Source organism: Saimiri boliviensis, chromosome 5 (assembly GCF_048565385.1).
Source record: "Saimiri boliviensis isolate mSaiBol1 chromosome 5, mSaiBol1.pri, whole genome shotgun sequence".
Classification (NCBI taxonomy): Eukaryota; Metazoa; Chordata; class Mammalia; order Primates; family Cebidae; genus Saimiri; species Saimiri boliviensis.
The window spans coordinates 142835499-142855401 of NC_133453.1; the positions used below are offsets into that span (position 1 = coordinate 142835499).

At 36.9% G+C, this 19903-nt stretch overlaps 1 protein-coding gene across 4 annotated transcripts in view; it reads right to left on the bottom strand.

Annotated features, from left to right (window-relative positions):
- TTC23 (tetratricopeptide repeat domain 23) overlaps positions 1–19903 on the bottom strand; it is a 103823-nt gene that overhangs the window by 80798 nt on the left and 3122 nt on the right. For all 4 annotated transcript variants that reach the window (XR_012517855.1, XM_074400085.1, XM_074400084.1 and 1 more), the window contains exon 3: positions 5757–5953. Coding sequence is in view for 3 of the 4 variants with exons in the window: in XM_074400085.1 (XP_074256186.1) it covers positions 5757–5936 (180 nt within the window). In the remaining variant the exon portion in view is untranslated. The remainder of the gene's footprint in view (positions 1–5756; positions 5954–19903) is intronic.

Genomic DNA, 19903 nt, shown 5'->3' on the forward strand with positions numbered 1-19903 from the left:
ATAGTTTTAAAACACAGCTCCAAAATTCTTTGATACTCCTTCCATCCAGATATTGGGGGGGGGGGTCTATGTCCCATTCCCTTTGAATCTGGGCTTTATGACTATTTGGCCAATAGAACCTGGAGGAAATGATGAAGTGCCAGGTTTCAGGCCCAAGTCTTAAGGAACTGGTGCCTTTGCTTTTGTCTCTTCTTGGGTATTTACTCTTGAAACCTGTTATGGGCTAAATTGTGCCCCCTCCCCAACCTCCCTGAATTCATATATTGAAGTTCCAACCCCCAGTACCTTATAATGTAACTGTTTTTGGAGATGAGGTCTTTGAAGAGGTGATTTAAGTTCAAAGGAGGGGTTAGGGTAAACCCTAGTCCAATACAGCTGGTATCCTCATATATGAAAAGGAAAAGACACCAGGGATGGGCATGCACATGGAGAAATGATCATGTGAGAATACAGCAAGAGACAGTCAGCTACAAACTAAACAGAGAGGTTTTAGAATGAAATCAAGCCCTGTTCACACCTTGATCTTGGACTTCTAGCCTCCAGAACTGTGAGGAAATAAAAACTATTCTTTAAGCCTCAGCATCTGTGGGATTTTGTTATGACAGCACTACAAACTAATACAGAAACCCCATGCTGGGAGGAAGCCAACATGGCCCCATGGAGAGAAGACCCACATAGAAAGGCACTGATAGTTTGAGTGAACTATTTTGGTGGCAGAAATCTCCAGACCCTTCAAGACCAGCTGATGCTGTATGGAGCAAAGCTAAGCAAACCCCACTGAGCTCTGCAAAAACTGCAGGCTCATGAGAAAAATGAATGGCTATTCTTGTTTTAAGCCAGTAAGTTGCTGGGGTATTATGCAGCAACAGATAGCAAGAACAGCAAGAGAGATGGCTGTAGAAAGAAAGCTGAAGGGGTCAAACCAGAGGAAGAAAGGTAAGAACAAAGACAGAGTTGTGGAGAAGATCCAGGATGCACCCAGGATGCACCCTCATCAATGTCAAAGCTCAAAGGGCTTGCATTTCCACACAATTCCTACATGCATTAGAAATATCTTCACCCTAAAACAACATTTTTCTTAACAAAATACACAGCCAGACAGCTGGCCACAGGAAAGTCACTTTTGTGACCTACCAGGAGGAAGCTGAGGAATATGTGCTCATCATAAAGTGCTGAAAGAAGGTGGACTGTGGCATTTTTTTCCTATAGTAACATGTTTCCTATTACAAAAATAATGTATGTTCATTGTCTAAATACAGATGAGCAAAAAGATAAAAACTAAGAATCACCTGTAAGTTTATTCCCTAGAGATGTCTAGGTAGCTAAATATCCCTTCATTCTTTACTTTTATGAATCTATCTATACATATTTTTTCTTTTTCAAAAATAGGTTCATAAGCTACATGCAGGTTTACAGTCTGCTGTTTAAACAATTTATGAATAACTTCTCATGTCATCTGTAAATTTGAATGGCTGCACAGTATTTTATTATATGAATATATCATAACTGCATTACTCAATCCACTCTTTATTGGGCCCTTAGGTGTTCATAAATTTTTTACTCACTGAATATCCTGTATGGATAGCTTTGCACATACTCATAAATATCTCCACAAAATAAATTCCTACAAATAGGATTGTTGGGTAAAGGATATGCAAAATTCTGAGGCTATGAGTAGCTACTGTTGGAGTACTTCTGCAAGAGGTTGTACCAGTTCACACTTTCAGTGCAGCATACGTGAGCAGAAATGCCCCTTACATTGAACTGAGTACAAACTGTGGAGTTTTTGTTTTGTTTTTAGTTTGTCAGTTAGCCTGTTTCTCCTGGATTTAGTCCACATTTTCCCCATAAATTGATGAGGCTGAACATCTTCACATGTTAACTGGCTGTTTGTAGTTTTTTTGGGAATCACCTTTTATTGCCTCTAGACACAGGAGGTTTAGGTAATGACTTCTTTGGAGAGATAAAGATAACAACAACTATAGTGCATGAAAGAGAAGGAAATGATGACAATATCATGGAATCCAGACAGACAAAAAGAGAGGGAGATCTGTTTTGATAATGAATCTGTCCCAACTACAGATTTCCAGCAAAGGGGACTGCACAGGCTGAGCTGGGGTTTCCTGATCATAGCTCTGGTTTTCAGGACTTGAGTAGGGATACAGGTATAGAAAAAACAGCTTGTCCTCCCTTCACATCCTTACTTGTTATAGGCATGGTCCAGATATCCCTATTGGTTTTCCAACCTTTATTCTACCAGTTCCCGTGGCTTTGGCAATAGGCATCAGTAAGGGGCAGAGCAGATAGAAGACAAGTACGAAGTAGGAAGACAATTTCAAAACTGGGATGAGTTTTGGAAATAATGTAATCTAGTCCCCTCAATTTGAAAATGAAGGATAAGGCTGGGAAGTTGAGGTGATTTACCAGCAAGTGGTAGCATCAGAATTCACGGTCAAGCTCCTTGATGCAAAGTCCAGAGGTCTTTTCACAACTTCATTCTTGGATTATCTGAAGTTTTCTAAACTTCTTAATATTAAAATATGCAATGCTGATTATCAGTAGGTCTAGCCCATATATATTTAAAAATGGACATTTAATACCCAGATCTTGGTGTCTAAATGCTACTCTCCACTAAGCTGAACCAAGGTTCCCTGCTGCAGGGGAAGTCCAAGATGAATCTGACAAACTTGTGCTGCCAGAAATCAAGGAAGTGATTAAACAATGAGGACATGGATTGAGGACTCAGGAGCCAGCTTGACGGGCCTCCCATTGGCAGATATGGAACAATCTGAGCTTCCATGAAAATAACAGGTTGCAGCATATTTGAAAAATAAAATTTCCTGAACCCATACTGATAAGAATAATTGGATGATAAATAAGCTGTGAAGAAAGAAAAGCTCCTCCTTATCATAGAATGCCAACAAACGTTGAAAGGATGTGGAAGTCAGAGACTGGCTATGTGACAAATATCACAGTAATAACTGATTCAGGTGAAAATCATCAGTGAATACTAAAACTGGCAGAGTGAAGTTTTAAATATATACATAGTCTCAGTGAATCTCCCCACAAAATACTCAATAATTACAAAGGCAAAAATAGCAATTCTGCAGTAAAGAAACCTGCCAGTCAGCACCTTAACCAAGTAGTCAAGGTTGGTATCACTGCAACGAGACTAATAGACATTATGCACCTCTTGACAGCATGCACTAAGAAGGGCCCCACGTCACACCTGTGGTATTCCTGCTCCAAATGTACAAACTGAATAAAATCATGAGGAAGCATAAGACAAACTCAAATGGAGAGATATTCTACAAAATAATTAGAGTGTACATTTCCAAGATATTAAGATCATGAAAAACAGAGTAGGTTAAGCAACTGTTTCACATTAAAGGAGACTAAAGAGACATGACAACTCTATTTAACATGAATTTGCAGACTGAACCACAGATCTGATTTTTTTTCTGTAGAGGACATTATTAAGAAGAAATATGGACAAGTTTACAGACTAGATAATAGTATTATACTGACATCAATTTCCTAATTACAATCACTGTACTGTAGCTATGTAAGGGAATAGTTTTTACAGAATAAACACTGAAGTATTTGGGGCTAAAGGGCCATAATATCTACAGCTTACTCTCAGTTCAGAAAAACAACGAAAGACAAAGAACAAAGCAACAAAGCAAATGTTAAAAATGAGTAAATCTTGTGACTTTTCTGTAAGTCAGAAATTATTTTAAAACACAAAATAACCAAAAAACTGGTATTTTAAAAAGTAAATTACATCTTATTAATACCTTGCTGAAAATACTTTTAAGGCCTTTCAGAGTACTTAGCTTGAAACCTGCAAGGCCCTAAGTGAACTGACAGCCTCTCTCACCATATTTAATGTCAGCTTGTAGCTGCTTCTCCTTGCTTAAAATATGTCCTGCTTGTGCTTACCTTGTAGATTTACGTGTGCTGTTTCCGCTCTCTAGAACTCTTTCACCTCAGCTCCTCCATACTGACTCCTTCTCTTCCTCAGGTCTCAGCTTATCTGTCACATCTTCCTGGAGGCCCTCCCTGATCAACCTACCCAAGAGGGAGCCAGCCTATGTCCTCCTTAGCACTTATCACAGTCTATGATCATCTGGTTCATTTACAATGTCAATTGCCTCTCAGCTCCATGAGGGTATGCACTTTGTCTGTCCTGTTCACTGTTGTATCCTGGATTCTTCACCAGAACCTCAGAACAACGAAATGTTTAATACCATTCTAGATGCACAGAAAAGAATTATTTAAATCTGTTAAATGCCTTTCGGCATGAAGGCTTAATTCTTTGCAGAAGTCTAGTTGAGAAAGGCTGCCAGCCTAGAGCCTACAAATAATAGGTACTGAGTGAGTATCTGTGCATAATGAACAAGCACACCCTCAAAACCAAATTTATGCCCTTTCTCCCTAATCCTGGTCTTTATCCTATATTCATTATACTGATGAAAGTCATGGGCAAGCCTGCAATCACCCAAGCAGACTAAGACCTTGGGTGGTGGGAATTCTACACACCCCAGCTTTCTCACTCTCACATCTCCATTCTCTACGTCCCCGTTAGTCATCCAGTCCTGTCCCACTGATTACCATTTCTAAATTCCTTTCAAAAGAGCTCAGCATTTCTACTGCCTCTGCCACATGTAGTTTAGGCCCTCATGATTCCTTGCCAGGATTATTGCAAATATCCTCCTAACTGATCCTCCTCTTCCGGTTTTATTCTTTTTTTGTCCATATTCTTCATAGCTATGGGAATGATTGTTCTTAAAATTAAACCTGCTCATGGCATGCTTCTGCTGGTAATCTCATGGTAATCCTCCATCATCTTTAGGAGAAAATAAAAACTCTTTCACTAGGCCTTGAGTGCCCTCTGGGTCTCAGTTCCTGTCCATAATCCAGCCTCATTTCTCGCCCTGTGTCATTTATACCTTAGTCCCAGACAGCTCCTTATAGTTCCCCAGACTATAATCCCTCAGACCCATGGCTCCTGTCCATCTGCTACCTCTGCCCAGAACATTTTGGTCCTCTTCCTAAGCACTGTTTACCAGTACAGTCCAAGTAACTCCCATCCCAACAAAGTGTGCTTTAACTGCTGTCCCTCTACCACCTCCAGGCTCATTACCCCCCGTTTCTGTTTTGTATCTGTGTCACTTGAGCGCTCACAGAACTTATCAAACTAACTACCATTATCTGTCACCCTATCTTCCCAACCAAATCCTGAGCGCCTCCAAGACAAGTAGTTTTTCCATCTGTAACCCTGGTACCTACATGGTACCTGGCACATATTAGGCATAGCATGGGTATTTATGATGAATGGATGAACAGGATCCAACACGTAAGAGGTGATAGAGAAATGCCTATTGAATGAGTGAGTGAATGAGTAAAACTCTTGAGGAAAGAAGTATGCAGAGAACAAGAAGATTTACGATCATAAGGAATTAGAAGCTCTATGAGAGCAGAGGCCTTACCTGCTTTGTTTGTGTTGTATTCCAGTACCTAGACTTGGCACACAGTGGCAGCTCAACCAATATTTGTTGTTGGCCATGTCAGCTGCTGTGCCTGGAGCCTAGAGTACTACATTCATTCATCTTATAACAAAGGCACTGTCTTATATACTCTCTTGTATCAAACGCCTGAGATTTAGGAATGTAATCTGAAACATCCTACTTCTCTTGATTATACCTTACAGCTCAATTCCCAGAGAAGAAATACAGAAACAAAAGTCTCCTTACTTCATGACTGCTGGAATAGGACTTTGCTTTCTCTTCACAGAGGTGGAGTTTCTCTCGAGGAGGCTGGAATAGTGCTGCCTGAGGCAGTTTGCTTTGGAACTTCTCTCTATGGGTGACGCTAACAGCAGCAACAACTTCATCTAGGTGGTTGGATGTGTGGGTTTCCTCTGATTCTTGCATATTTTTACGTACATTGTCTTCTCATTTTAAAATAAAAACAAAGATATTAAATGACAATTTCCATAGTTACTTTTAGAAATATACATTTCAACACTATAACCACAATTTCTTTGAAATTAGTAGCATTATATCCCAAAAGATTATGGTGGCTACTACTGACCTGCTGATTTTTATTTTCAACTAAATTAAACCTTCTTTCTTTACATATATACAGCAATATACACATACATGCAAATACACACATACACATGTGGATATATACACACACATACATACGTGTATACAAACACATACATATGTGTATATGTGTATACATTGTATTATACACATACATATGTATATATAGTCCAGTAGAAATTAGTTTAGCACATACATATATACCTGTATGTACATATATATAAAGTCCAATACAAATCATTTTAGCCCAAACAGCTCTCAATGAACCCAGATTAAATTAGCTGAACCCCAATTGACCCTGAGGTAGAAAATAAATAACTGTTGTTACAACTTTTACTTCTGGCCAAGATGAAGTGATAGTAAATACATTTATCCTCTTGCCTGAAATAACCCAAAACAAACAAATAAACAGCCCACAGAACAAAGGATAAAACAATGGTTTCAAGAAACAAGACAAGCAATGAGAGAGCAATTCTTGAAAGATGGAAAAAATAAAGTGAGACCTACAATCACCCCAGTGTATTGCTTTGAGTTTCCAGGAAATGGCGCAAGGAGAGGGGACCCAGAAGCCACCCCGGTGGGTTACTTGAGTCGAGGAAGTAGAACTGAGAGTTCAGGGAGACCAAGGTGGCCAGAACTGACAGGACAAATTACTGAAGAGAAGAAGGCTCCACAGACAGAAGAACCAAGAGATTAGCAGAGGGACCCCCTCAAGTATGGAGAGAGAATACTGATTAGCATGTACGTAAGAAGATTATTTAAGTCTGAAGAAAGACTCCTTCAATAAGGTTACAGGGAACAGTGTTTTCTGCTCACATAAGGCTGGCAGTGCCTGTTCCCACCAATCAGGCTGAAAAAACTCCTAATTCATGAAGCATTGGATAGAGTATTTGGAAGCCTTTTATCTCAGTAGTAGTGATAATTAGCTCTAGACTGAACACTGCTCAGATCACAAAACAAATCATAAAAAGTAAGACCTAAAAGGATCAAACTGTTTCTAAGTGACTTAATTGCACCAAAGGACAATACTCAAAGATGTTCACAGGAATACTAAAATAACCAACACCCAACAAGGTAAAATTCACAAAGTCTAGCATCCAAAGCTGGAAAACATAGCCCATAATGAGAATAATCAAGAGACCAAAACTGACCCAGAATTGACACACATGTTAAATTAGCAGGAAAAAAACCCATTAAAACTGTTATAATAATTGTATTCTATATGTTTAAAAAGTAGTTAAAGACATGGAAGAAATAAAAAAGACCCAAATGGAACTTGTAGATAGCAAAATTATTTGTGAAGATGGAAATGTGTGGGATTAACAGCAGATTAGACGTTGCAGGTGAAAAAATGAATTTGTAGGCTTAGCAATAAAAATTATCAAAAATGAAAAAAAAATCAGTGAGTTGTAAAACAACTTCAAGTTGCCTAATATATATGACATTTGAGTCCCTCTAAAGGAAAGCAGATTGGAGGAGGGACAGAAAACTATTTGAAGAAATAATGACCAATACTTTTTCCTAATTTAAGAAAAAACATAAAGCCAGAGATCCAAGAAGTTCAATGAACATTAAACACAAGAAACAAGAAGAAAACTACATCAAATAAAGTCAAAACATTGTAACCAAATTGCTTAAAAAACTATGATAAAGCAAAAATCTTTATCATAATTTTAAGCAATTAAAACTATCTCTACCAAGTAGTTAGAGAAAAAAGACACATTGCATATAAAAAATAAAGATAAGGGTAACAGATTTCTTAGAGGAATAAAAAGCACACAGGAGAGTTAAAGATATTGATTATCTTTGAAGTATGGAAAGAAAAAAGTTGTCAACCTTAAATTCTGTACCAGTGAAAATATCTTTCAAAAACAAAATTTATAATAATTAATTACCAGAAGACTTGCACTACAATGTTCTCAAAGAAATATAAAAGAAAGTCTTTCAGAAGGAAGGAAAATGATAGCAAATGGAACTCTAGGTCAGCAAAAAAGAAGATGTTGGAAATGGTAACAACATGGGTAAATATGTAAGACTGCATTCATATTACAATCATGTTCAGCTTTGTGGCATTTCAGTCAATGACAGAATGCATTTATAAAGGTAGTCCCATAAAATTATTATAATGGAGCTGAAGAATTCCTATTGCATAGTGATACAGCAGCTGTCGTAACATCATGGCATGATGCATTTATTCATGTGCTTGTGGTGATGTGGGTGTAAACAAACGTATTGTGCAGGTAGCCATAGCCATACAAAAGTAAAGCAAATATAATTATGTACAGTACATGCTATGTGATAATATTTAATAAATCACTGTTACTGCTTATGTATTTAATATACATTTTATCATTATTTTAAAGCATACTTCTTCTACTTATAAATTTCTAAAAGTTAACTCTAAAAAAGGCTTAAGCAAGTCCTTCAAGAGGTATTCCAAAAGAAGGTATTCCATTATCATCATAGGTGATGAAAGCTCCATGCATGTTTTTGCCCCTGAAGACCCTCCAGTGGGACAAGATGTGGAGGTGGAAGACAGTGATACTGATGATCCTGACTGTGTAGAACTACATTAATGTGTGTGTTTGTGTCTTAGTTTTAACAAAAATGTTTAAAAAGTAAAAGAAGAAAATAAAAATTTAAAAAATAGGAAAAAGCTTATGGAGTAAGGATAGAAAGAAAAAACTCTGTATAGCTGTACAATGTATTTGTGTTTTAAGCTAAGTGTTATGACAAGAGTCAAAATGCTAAAAAAAAAAAAAAAATTTAGGCCAGGCATGGTAGCTCATGCCTGTTATCCCAGCACTTTGGAAGGCTGAGGCAGGTGGATCACCTGAGGTCAGGAGTTTGAGACCAGCCTGACCAACACAGTGAAACCCTGTCTCTACTAAATACAAAAAATTCGCCAGGCGTGGTGGTGCATGTCTGTCATCCCAGGTACTTGGGAAGCTGAGGCAGGAGAATGGCTTGAACCTGGGAGGAGGAGGTTGCAGTGAGCCGAGACTATGCCACTGCACTCCAGCCTGGGCGACAGAGTGAGACTCTGCTTAAAAAAAAAAAATTTTTTTTTTAAAGTTTACAAAGTAAAAAAGTTACAATAAGCTAAAGTTAATTTATTATTAAAGAAAGCAAAATTGTTTTAATAAATTGCGGATAGCCTGTGTACAGTGTTTATTAAGTCTACAGTGTTCCAATAAGCTAAAGTTAATTTATTATTAAGGAAAGCAAAATTGTTTTAATAAATTGTGGACAGCCTGTGTACAGTGTTTATAAAGTCTAGAGTAGTGTACAGTAACGTCTTAGGCCTTCACATTCACTCACCACTCACTCACTAACTCACCCAGAACAACTTCCAGTATACACAATGAAATACTACTCAGCCTTAAAAAAAGGGCATCCTGTCATTTGTGACAACATGACGAACCTGGAGAACATTAAGTTAAATAGCTAGTCACAGAAAGATAAATACTGAATGATCTCACTCATATGTATAATCTAAAAAAGTTGAACTCACACAAGTAGAGAGTAGAATGGTGGTTACAAGAAGTTGAGGGAGGAGGAATAAATTCAAGGGATCTATTGTATAACATGGTGACTACTGCATTGTTTCCTTGAAAATTGCTAAGAAAGTAGATTTCAAGTGTTCACATAAAAATGATAAATATGTGAGGTAATACATGTTAATTAGCTTATTTAGCCATTCTACGACATATACATATTTCAAGACATCATGTTATACAAAATAAAAGAAAGAATGAGAGAGATGATATCACTACAGATTCTACAAATATTAAAAGGTTAATAAGAGAATATTATGAACACCTTTATACCATAAACTTGTCAACACAGATGAACAAATTCCTTTAAAGACACAAACTACCAAAGCCCAGAATATTAATAAAAAAGAAAAACTATATGATCATCTCACTCAAAACAGAAATAGTACTTGACAGCATCTAATATCTAATATCTATTCCTGATGAAAATTCTTAGCAAAATAGTAATAGAATTATACTTCCTCAATGTGACAGGCAATCTTTTGAGCTTCCCTGGGCCACATTAGATGAAGAATTGTCTTGGACCACACCTAAAATATGTTAACACTAATGATAGCCACTGAGCTAAAAAAAAAAAAAAAAAAAAAAATTGCAAAAAAAAAAAAAAAAACGCTCATATGTTTTAAGAAAGTTTATGAATTTGTGTTGGGTCATATTCAAAGCTGTCTTGGGCTGCATGCGGCCTGTGGGCCACAGGTTGGACAAGCTTGTAGAATATAAGATCACTACACAAAATATTATTTTTCTGTATCAGCAATGAACAATCAAATTGAAATTAAAATATAATACCACGTGTAACAGCATCAAAAATAGGATAGGAATAAATCTTACCAAAAGATGAGTAAGATCTGTACAAAAGTTAAAACTACAGAACAATACTGAGAGAAATTAAAGAAGGCCTAAATAAATAGAAGCACACACCATATCCATGGGTTGGAAGACTCAACATTATTAAGATGTTAATTCTACCTAAATTGAGCTACAGATTTAAAGCACACCCAATCCAAAACCCTACATGGGTTTCTGTTTTGTGTTTTTGTTTTTGATTTTTGGTAGAAACTGACAAATTGTTTTTAAAGTTCATATAAGAGTGTTAAGAATTTAGCACACCAAAATAACTTTGTAAAAGCAGAACACAGTTGGAGGATTAACATGGCTTTTCCCCATTCATTTACTTATAAAGTAGAAATTTAAACTTATTTAAATGTTTTTATTAAATCTAAAATATAGATTAAAAATTCTAATCTAAATGTAAAAATTAGATTTAAACCTAAAATATATATTTATTGATCTATATTTATTATAAAGCTATGATAGGCAAGGCAGTTTGTATTACTGTTAAGATAGACAAATGGAACAGAATGTAGAGTCCAGAAATGAAGCCGCACGTATATAAATAACAGATTACTGACAAATACGCAAAAGCAACTCCCCAGAGAAAGAAGTCTGTTCAACAAATGATGCTGTAACAACTGGATATTCACATACAAAAATAAAACAAAACAAAAAACTCCTTTGATCTTTGTCTCATACTATACACAAAAATTAACTCAAAATTGAACATAGAGCTAAATTAAAAATTTTAAACTATAAAAAACCGTGTGTAAGAAAATTTTTGTGACTGTGCATTAGGCAAAGCTTTCCTAGATATGACCACCAAAAAGAATCATTAAAAGAACAACATAACTAATTAGATTTTACCAAAATTTAAAATTTTTGCTCCTCAAGAGAAACTGTTAATTAAAAAAGAAGAGGCTAGGAGAAAATATTTTCATAAATATGTATCTGACATAAGATTTGTATCTTACTGGTATATAGAACTCTCAAGATTCAAGAAAACAGCTTACTATAAAAATGGGCAACTTATTTTAATAGACACTTCATCAAAGATATACCAAGAACACATAAGCACATGCTTTATATTCAACATCATTAGGCATCAGGGAAATGCAAGTTAAAACCACAAAACATCACTCATCAATTAGAATGACTAAAATTAAAAAGACTTATTGTACTAAGGGTTGATGAGGATGGGGAATAACTAGAACTTTCATACACTGTTGGTGGAAATGTAAAATGGTACAAACGCTTTGGAAAACAGTTCGGGAAGGTTTAAAAAAAAAAATAACTGTGGTAAAATAAGGCCAGGCATGGTGGTTCATGCCTTTAATTCCAGCACTTTGGGAGGTAGAGGCAGGAGGATCACCTGAGCTCTGGAGTTTGGGACCAGCCTGGGCAACACAGCAAAACCCTGTCTCTACAAAAAATACAAAAATTAGCCAGGTGCAGTGGAACATGCCTGTAGTCTCAACTACTCAGGAGGCTGAGGCAGGAGGATAACTTGAGCCTGGGAGAAGGAGGCTGCAGTGAGCCAAGATCATGGCATTGCACCCCAGCCTGAGAGACAGAGGAAGACACTGTCTCACAAACAAAACAAAATTGTAGCAAAATTTATATAATACAATTTCTCATTTAACCTCTTCATTTTTTTCCTTTTTTCACATGGCTGTTTTTTGCCATTTTATTGTTTTTGAGATGAAGTCTCGCTCTGTTGCCAGGCTGGAGTGCAGTGGTGTGATCTCTGCTCACTGCAATCTCTGCCTCCCAGGTTCAAGCAATTCCCCTGCATCAGCCTCCCAAGTAGCTGGGACTACAGGCACACATCACCATGCTTGGCTAATATTTTGTATTTTAATACAGATGGGGTTTCACTATATTGGCCAGGATGGTTTTGATCTCCTGACCTCATAATCCACCCACCTCAGCCTCCCAAAGTGCTGGAACTACAGGTGAGAGCCACTGTGCCAGGCCAACTCCTAAGTATTTATATGAGAAAAATGAAAGCATATATTATAAAAAGACTTACATACAAATGTTCATAGAAGTTTTATTTTTAATAGCCAAAAAACTAGAAAAAACCCCAAATGTCTATACATAAATAAATGGGTAAGCAACCTGTGGTATAGCTATACAATGAAATATTACTCAGTAATAAAAAGGAATGAATATGTTGCATTATGAATAGATCTCAAAATAGTTATGTTGAGTGAAGAAGTCAGGCAAAATAGAGTACATATTGTGTGATTCCATTTATATAAATTTCAGTGAAATCTATACCAATGTATAATGACCAAAAGCAGATCAGTGATTGCCTTGAATTGGGCTAGGAAGGTGGTATGAAGGGGAGGGACACAGGAGGGAGGAAGATGTAGGAAAGGGTGGAGGGGCATGAGGACACTTTGAGGTGGCGGATATGCTCATTATCTTGATGTGATTGTGGTTTCTTGGGTGCACACATATGCCAAAACTTATCAAATTGTATACTTTTAGGCCAATTAATACAGCTATTAAAAATTGTATATATAGGTCAGCCTGTGAGAGATCCCTCCCCATTCCTCCTCTTCAAACTCCAATTCCATTATTTACTGTAGATAGCATATTAAATTTCACCATATTGCAACTTATTTATTTATTTATTTTTAAGATGGAGTCTCACTCTGTCACCCAGGCTGGAGTACAGTGGCACAATCTCAGCCCACTACAACCTCTGTCTCCCTGGTTCAAGCAATTCTCCTGCCTCAGCCTCCCAAGTAGCTGGGATTACAGGCATATACCACCATGCCTGGCTAATTATTTTTTTTTTTTTAGTTTTTAGTTTTTCAGTAGAGACAGGGTTTCACAAGGTCGGACAGGCTGATCTTGAACTCCTGACCTCAAGTGATCAGCCCACCTTAGCCTCTCAAAGAGCTGGGATTACAGGCACAAGCCACTGCTCTTGGCAGCAACTCATTTATTTATTCATTCCACAGGTATTTATTGAAGTCTGGCTACAAGCAATATACCAGGCTAATGTACTATATGGAAAACAATAACCCTAAGAAATGTAAAATAGAGCAGGAAAAAAGATCAGGTACACACTAGCACAGTACTAGGTGCTAAAATTGCTAAAAGAGTGGAAAGTGGTAAGACTTCAAAAATGGGAACCATTGCTGTTGCAATGACTCTGCTTGTTTGGTTGAAAAGATTCCAGAGAGCAAGGAGAGAGAAGAGAAAGCATCCCAAGCACAGTGAATAATTAAGAAAGGCTTGGAAGTGGGAAAGTGAAATAAATATACGGCTAACTGCTGGTGGTTCAATTTGGTGTATGTGAAATGAGGGACGTGGCTGTACAACAGCATTTTCCAAAACAATTTCTGCAGTATGCTAGAGCCACAAGATATTAATGTACATTCCATCAAGGAGGGTTACTGATAAAGGTGATCAAATATGTTAGTAAACACAAATACTGGTTCCACAAAGGGAAAATTCTGTGATCAAATAAATGGGTAAACATGGACAAGTTTCTTTAATTCAGGTCTTCTCAAAACTTTAATACCTTGTGAATATCCCAGAGGAGGTACAGTATACAGCACTTTTCCAATCTTTTTCGACCATGAGATTATCTTTTTTCTTGAACACCTATTAAATCTTAAGGAAACAGCACTTTAAAAACATTGTTTGGGGAACCCTGAGCTATGGGAAAAATAAAATGCTGGATTTCAGGCTAAGAAGGCATTCATTTCAGGCTAAGAGTTTGATTGACACTTTTCCTCATAAAGCAATATAGCACAAAAATATGAAAAAGAGAAAGAAGGAATCAGCCAAAGGTCAAACTGTGAGAATGCTACAGAGGCTGATCTACAATGTAGGTGGTGCTCTCATTCCTGGGTACCTCTCACAAATGTTAAAGGTCAGCCGGGAGCAGTAGCTCATGCCTGTAATTCCAGCACTTTGGGAGGTTGAGGCATGTGGATCACAAGGTCAATACTTCCCTGTGATCCAATACTACCCCTCTCCACTAAAAATACAAAAATTAGCAGGATGCAGTGGCATGTTCATATAGTCCCAGCTACTCAGGAGGCTGAGGCAGGAGAATCGCTTGAACCCGGGAGGCAAAGGTTGCAGTGAGCCAAGACCACGCCCTTGCACTCCGGCCAGCCTGGATGACAGAGTGAGACTCCATCTCAAAATAAAATAGAATAAAATAAAATATAAAATAAAAATGTTAAGGGTCAATACTTCAGGTTTAACATTGAAGCTCTGCCTACGCCCTGTTTTACAGAGACACAGTGCTATTTGAGATCCCAAAATGTTGGCTGACTTTTTTCAAATAACTTCTTGCCTTATGCTTCCTCATCTGCTCAACCCTACTGGCTGATAAGATGACCATTTCAACAGGTGCTGTGGTCTAGAGAAACAGCAGCAGCCAGAGACGGAGAATTTGAGATTCATGAGCCTGTACCGTCCCAACTATCCATGTGATTTGGGCAATATCAACTAACATATACACAACACTTCATACTTTCCCATATTTTATCTCATGTGGCCCTTTCAACCATATAAGGTAAAGAAGTAGATATTAGCATCTCCATTTTATAAATGAAGACAATGAAATGAAGCTAAATCAGTTGCACATCAAACAGCCAGAATTAGGACCCTGTCTAATTCTAATAATTTGGTGGTTTCCCATTACGTCATTCTGCCTTTCATTGACCAGTCTATAGCAGTGGGAAGGAAATGCTGTTGCTTTGGAAACATAAGCCTGTACTTTAAAAAGTGATCACACATTTTTATAAACAGGAATGTAACATCTTCAATAGATTTAACTATATTTTCTTATCTTCTATTTAAGGGGAGGCAGAAAAGAAAGTTTAAAGACAACAAAAGCAATAGGCCTTATAGTATTTGTTATTCTGGGCCTCTGAACCTAGTGTTAACTTCAAAGTGGATTTAACTTTTTGTTTTCTGGATTAACTGTAAAAAGTGATTAGTCTCATTCTGCCTCTTAATATTGCATCCTTAAAAGAGAGGTTATATATATTCTGAGTGCTCATAGGCTCATCTAACGTGTTTTTTTTTTTGACAGTTTAAAAAAATTGAGTCATCATTTTAAAATTAGGAGTTTCATATAAAGATGTAGACTTTGGGGTTTCTGAAGTCCATTAAAAACTCAGAACACTTGTCAACACTGCACTCTCATGTGTATTGCAGCACTATTTACAACAGCCATAAATGTTCAACACCACATGAATAGATTAAAAAATGTGGTAGATACACACACAAAACAGAATCCTGTCATTTACAACAACATGGATGAAAGTGAAGGACATTACACTAAGCAAAATAAACCAGGCAGAGAAAGACAAAGTTTGCATGTTCTCACTCATTTATGAGAGCTAAAAATTAAAATAACTGAACTCATGAAAACAGAGTAGAATGATGATTACCAGAGGCTGGGAACGGTACTGGGGAAGGAGGGAAAAGTGGGGAGAGTTAATAGACACAAAACTTGGCTAGAAAGAATGAGTAAGATCGAGTACTTGATAGCACAACAGGGTGACTACAGTCAAACAACAAGTTACTGTGTATTTTAAAATAACTAAAAGAGTAGAATCGAAATCATCCTAACACAAAGAAATGATGAGTGCTTGAGGAGACAGATACCCAATTACTCTGATGTGATTATTATACACTGTATGCCTGTATCAAAACATCACATATATCTCATAAATACACACATCTACTACTATGTACTTACAAAAATAAAAAATTATAAAACAAAATCAAAAAAACCTGATTTACAAAAAACCTAAAGCTAATATCATACTTAACGAAGCATGTTTGAATGTTTTCCTTCTAAGCTTGGAAACAAGGCAAGAATGATTGTTCTCATCACCTGTAGTCAAGGTTGTAATGGATATTACAGTCAGAGCAATAGAAAAGAACAATAAATTAAGGCATGCAGATTAGAAAGGGAGAAATAAAACATTATCATCAGATGACATGACCCTCTATGTAGAAAATCCTAAGGATTCCACAATAAATAAAGAACCCTCCCCACTAGAACTACTAAATAAGTTCGGCAAGGTCACAGGATTAAAAAATAAATAAATAAAATTATATTTTTATATGTTAGCAATAGATAATCTGAAAATAAAATTAAGAAAACATTTTGATTTAAAATAGCATAAAAGAGAATAAAATATGTAGGAATAAATTTAACAAAATAAATACAAGACTTGTACAATGAAAATCATACTACATTATTGAAAGAAGTTAAAGATCTAAATAAATGGAGAAATACTCCATGTTCATGGATTAGAAGCCTCAATATTAAGGCAGAATATTCCTCAAATTGATCTATAGATTTAATGTAATATCCATCAAAATCTCAGCTGCTTTTTTGCAGAAATTAACAAGTTGATCCTTATTATGGATCAATTAAGATGGAAATATGAGACCAAGAATAAGTAAAACAATCTTAAAAAAGAAGAGAGTTGAAGGACTCATACTTCCCATTTTAAAAATTTACTGTAAAACTAAAGTAAAAGTGATGTAATCAAAAGTGTTGTACCTATAAATTTTCAGTTATAAGGTAAATAAGTTTTAGGGATACAATATACAGCATGGTAACTATAGTTAATAATTGAAATTTGCTAAGGGACTAGATTTTAGGTGTGCTCATCACGGACACAAATGGTAATTATGTCAGGTGATGAATGTGCCAACTAGCTTTACTGTGGCAAGCATTACAAAAGGTATACTTACATCAAAACACCATGATGTTTACCTCAAATATATATAATTTTTAGTTTGTCAATCATATTTCAATAAAGCTGGGGAAAAGCCCTCCCAAAAACAACATGGTGGTACTGGCATAAGAAATGACATACAGAGGCTGGGTGCAGTGGCTCATGCCTGTAATCCCAGCACTTTGGGAGGCCGAGGCAGGCAGATCACTTGAGGTCAAGAGTTTGAGAGCAGACCAACCAACATGGCAAAACCCCGTCTCTCCAAGAAATACAAAAAATTTAGCCGGGCGTGATTGTGAGTGCCTGTAATTCCAGTTACTCAAGAAGCTGAGGCAGGAAAATTGCTTGAACCAAGAGGTTGCAGTGAGCCAAGATTGCACCACTGTTTTCCAGCCTGGGTGAGGGAACAAGACTGTTTCAAACGAACGAAAAAAACTGACATATAGAAAAATGGGATAGTGTTGTGAGTCCAAAAATAAACTCTTATATGTATGAATTTCTTTTTTAACAAGCACACCAAGATAATTCGGTGGGAAGAGAGTCTTTTCAATAAACAGTGCTGGAACAACTGGACTCATGCAAAAGAATAAAGTGGGATCTCTACACCTCATACCATAAACATTAACTCCAAATGGATTAGAGACCTAGCAGTAAGAGGCAAAACTATAAAACTCTCAGCAAACATAGGAGTAAATCTTCATGAACTTGTGTGTATGGTTTTTTGGGTTTTTTCTGAGATTGAGTCTTGCTTTGTCATTCAGGCTGGAGTATAGCAGCATAATCTCAGCTCACTTTAACCTCCACTTCCTGGGTTCAACCCATTCTCCTGGCTCAGCCTTCTGAGTAGCTGGGATTACAGGTGCCCAGCACCATGCCTGACTAATTTTTGTATTTTTAGTAGAGATGGGGTTTCACCATGTTGTCCAGGCTGGCCTCAAGCTCCTGACCTCAGGTGATCCGCCCACCTTGGCCTCCCAAAATACTGGGATTACAGGTATGAGCCACCGGGCCTGGCCTGTTAGGCAAAGACTTCTGAGATACAACACCAAAACCACAAGTGATAAAAGGAAAAAAATATATATATATAAATTAGATTTCATCAAAGCCAAACCTTTGTTGCTTCAAAAGACACTATTATTAAAGTTAAAAGACAGTCCACAGAATGGGAGACAACATTTGTAAATCGTTAATCTAATAAAGGACTTTAACCGGGAATACATAAAGAACAATTAAAAAAATCAGTAACAAGGGCCAGGTGTGGTGGCTCATGCCTGTAATTCCAGCACTTTGGGAGGCTGAGATGGGCGGATCACTGGATCAGGAGTTTGAGACCAGCCTGGACAACACAGTGAAACTCCATCTCTACTAAAAATACAAAAGATTAGCCAGGCATGGTGGTGGGCACCTGTGATCCCAGATACTCTGGAGGCTGACGAAGGAGAATCTCTTGAACCCAGGAGGCAGAGGTTTCAGTGAGCAGAGACTGCACCACTGAACTCCAGCCTGGGAGACAAAGTGAGACTCTGCCTCAAAAAAAAAAAAAAAAAAAAAAAAAATCATTAACAAGATGACAACCCAATTAAAAAATAAGCAAAATATTTGAATATACATTTTACAAAAGAATATGGGTAGCCACTAAGCACATGAAAAGATGCTACATATCATCCATCATTAGGAAAATGCAAAAGAAAGCTATAAGATACCACTTAAAATCCAGCAGAATGACTATAATGAATAAGACAGATCATAAGAAGTGTTGGCGAGGATGCTGCAACCCTCAAACACTCTGGTGGGAATGTAAAATGGTGAATTCACCTTGGAATGCAGTTGTGCAACATCTCGAAAAGTTGAACAGAGTTGGCATCTGACAGTAATCCCACTCCTAGGTATACACCCAAGGAAACTGAAAACACGTGTTCATAAAAAACTTGTACCCATCTTCATACAGCAGTATTTATAATAGCTAAATACTCTACTGTGTTTACTGTATTACAATTACAATTAGTACAATTAAACACTATCATTAAATACTGGAAGAAATCCAAATGTCTGTTAACTGGTACATGGATAAATAAAATGTGGTATTGCCATACAGTGGATTATTATTTACCAATAAAAAGGAATGAAGTAACGAAACATAATACAACATGGGATGAACCTCAAAAACATTATGCTAAGTAAAAGAAACCAGATGGCAAAAGATCACATATTGTCTAATTACATTTATGTGCCCAGAAAAGATAAATATATAGAGGCAGAAAGTTGCTTAGTGATTGGAGCTAAGGATAGGAAACCAGGACTTGCCTGCAAATGAGCACAAAGTATTTTTTCAGGATGACGAAAATTTTCTAAAATTGGCATGTGATGATGGTTGTACAACTCTATTACATTTTCTAAAACAATCATTGAGTTATACCATTAAAACAAATGAACTTTATAATACATAAATCATACTTCATTAAAGCTGTCAAAAATAGCTGTAAAACCACAATGCAGTTTTATGTGTAATTCTGATTTTTATACATCTTATGACAAGACTTTTACAAAGATGGCGCAACCATGATTCCCCAAGACCAGGCGTCCCCAAACTGCGGCCCCCTGAGGCCATTTATCCGGCCCCCCGCCGCACTTCAGGAAGGAGCACCTCTTTCATTGGTGGTCA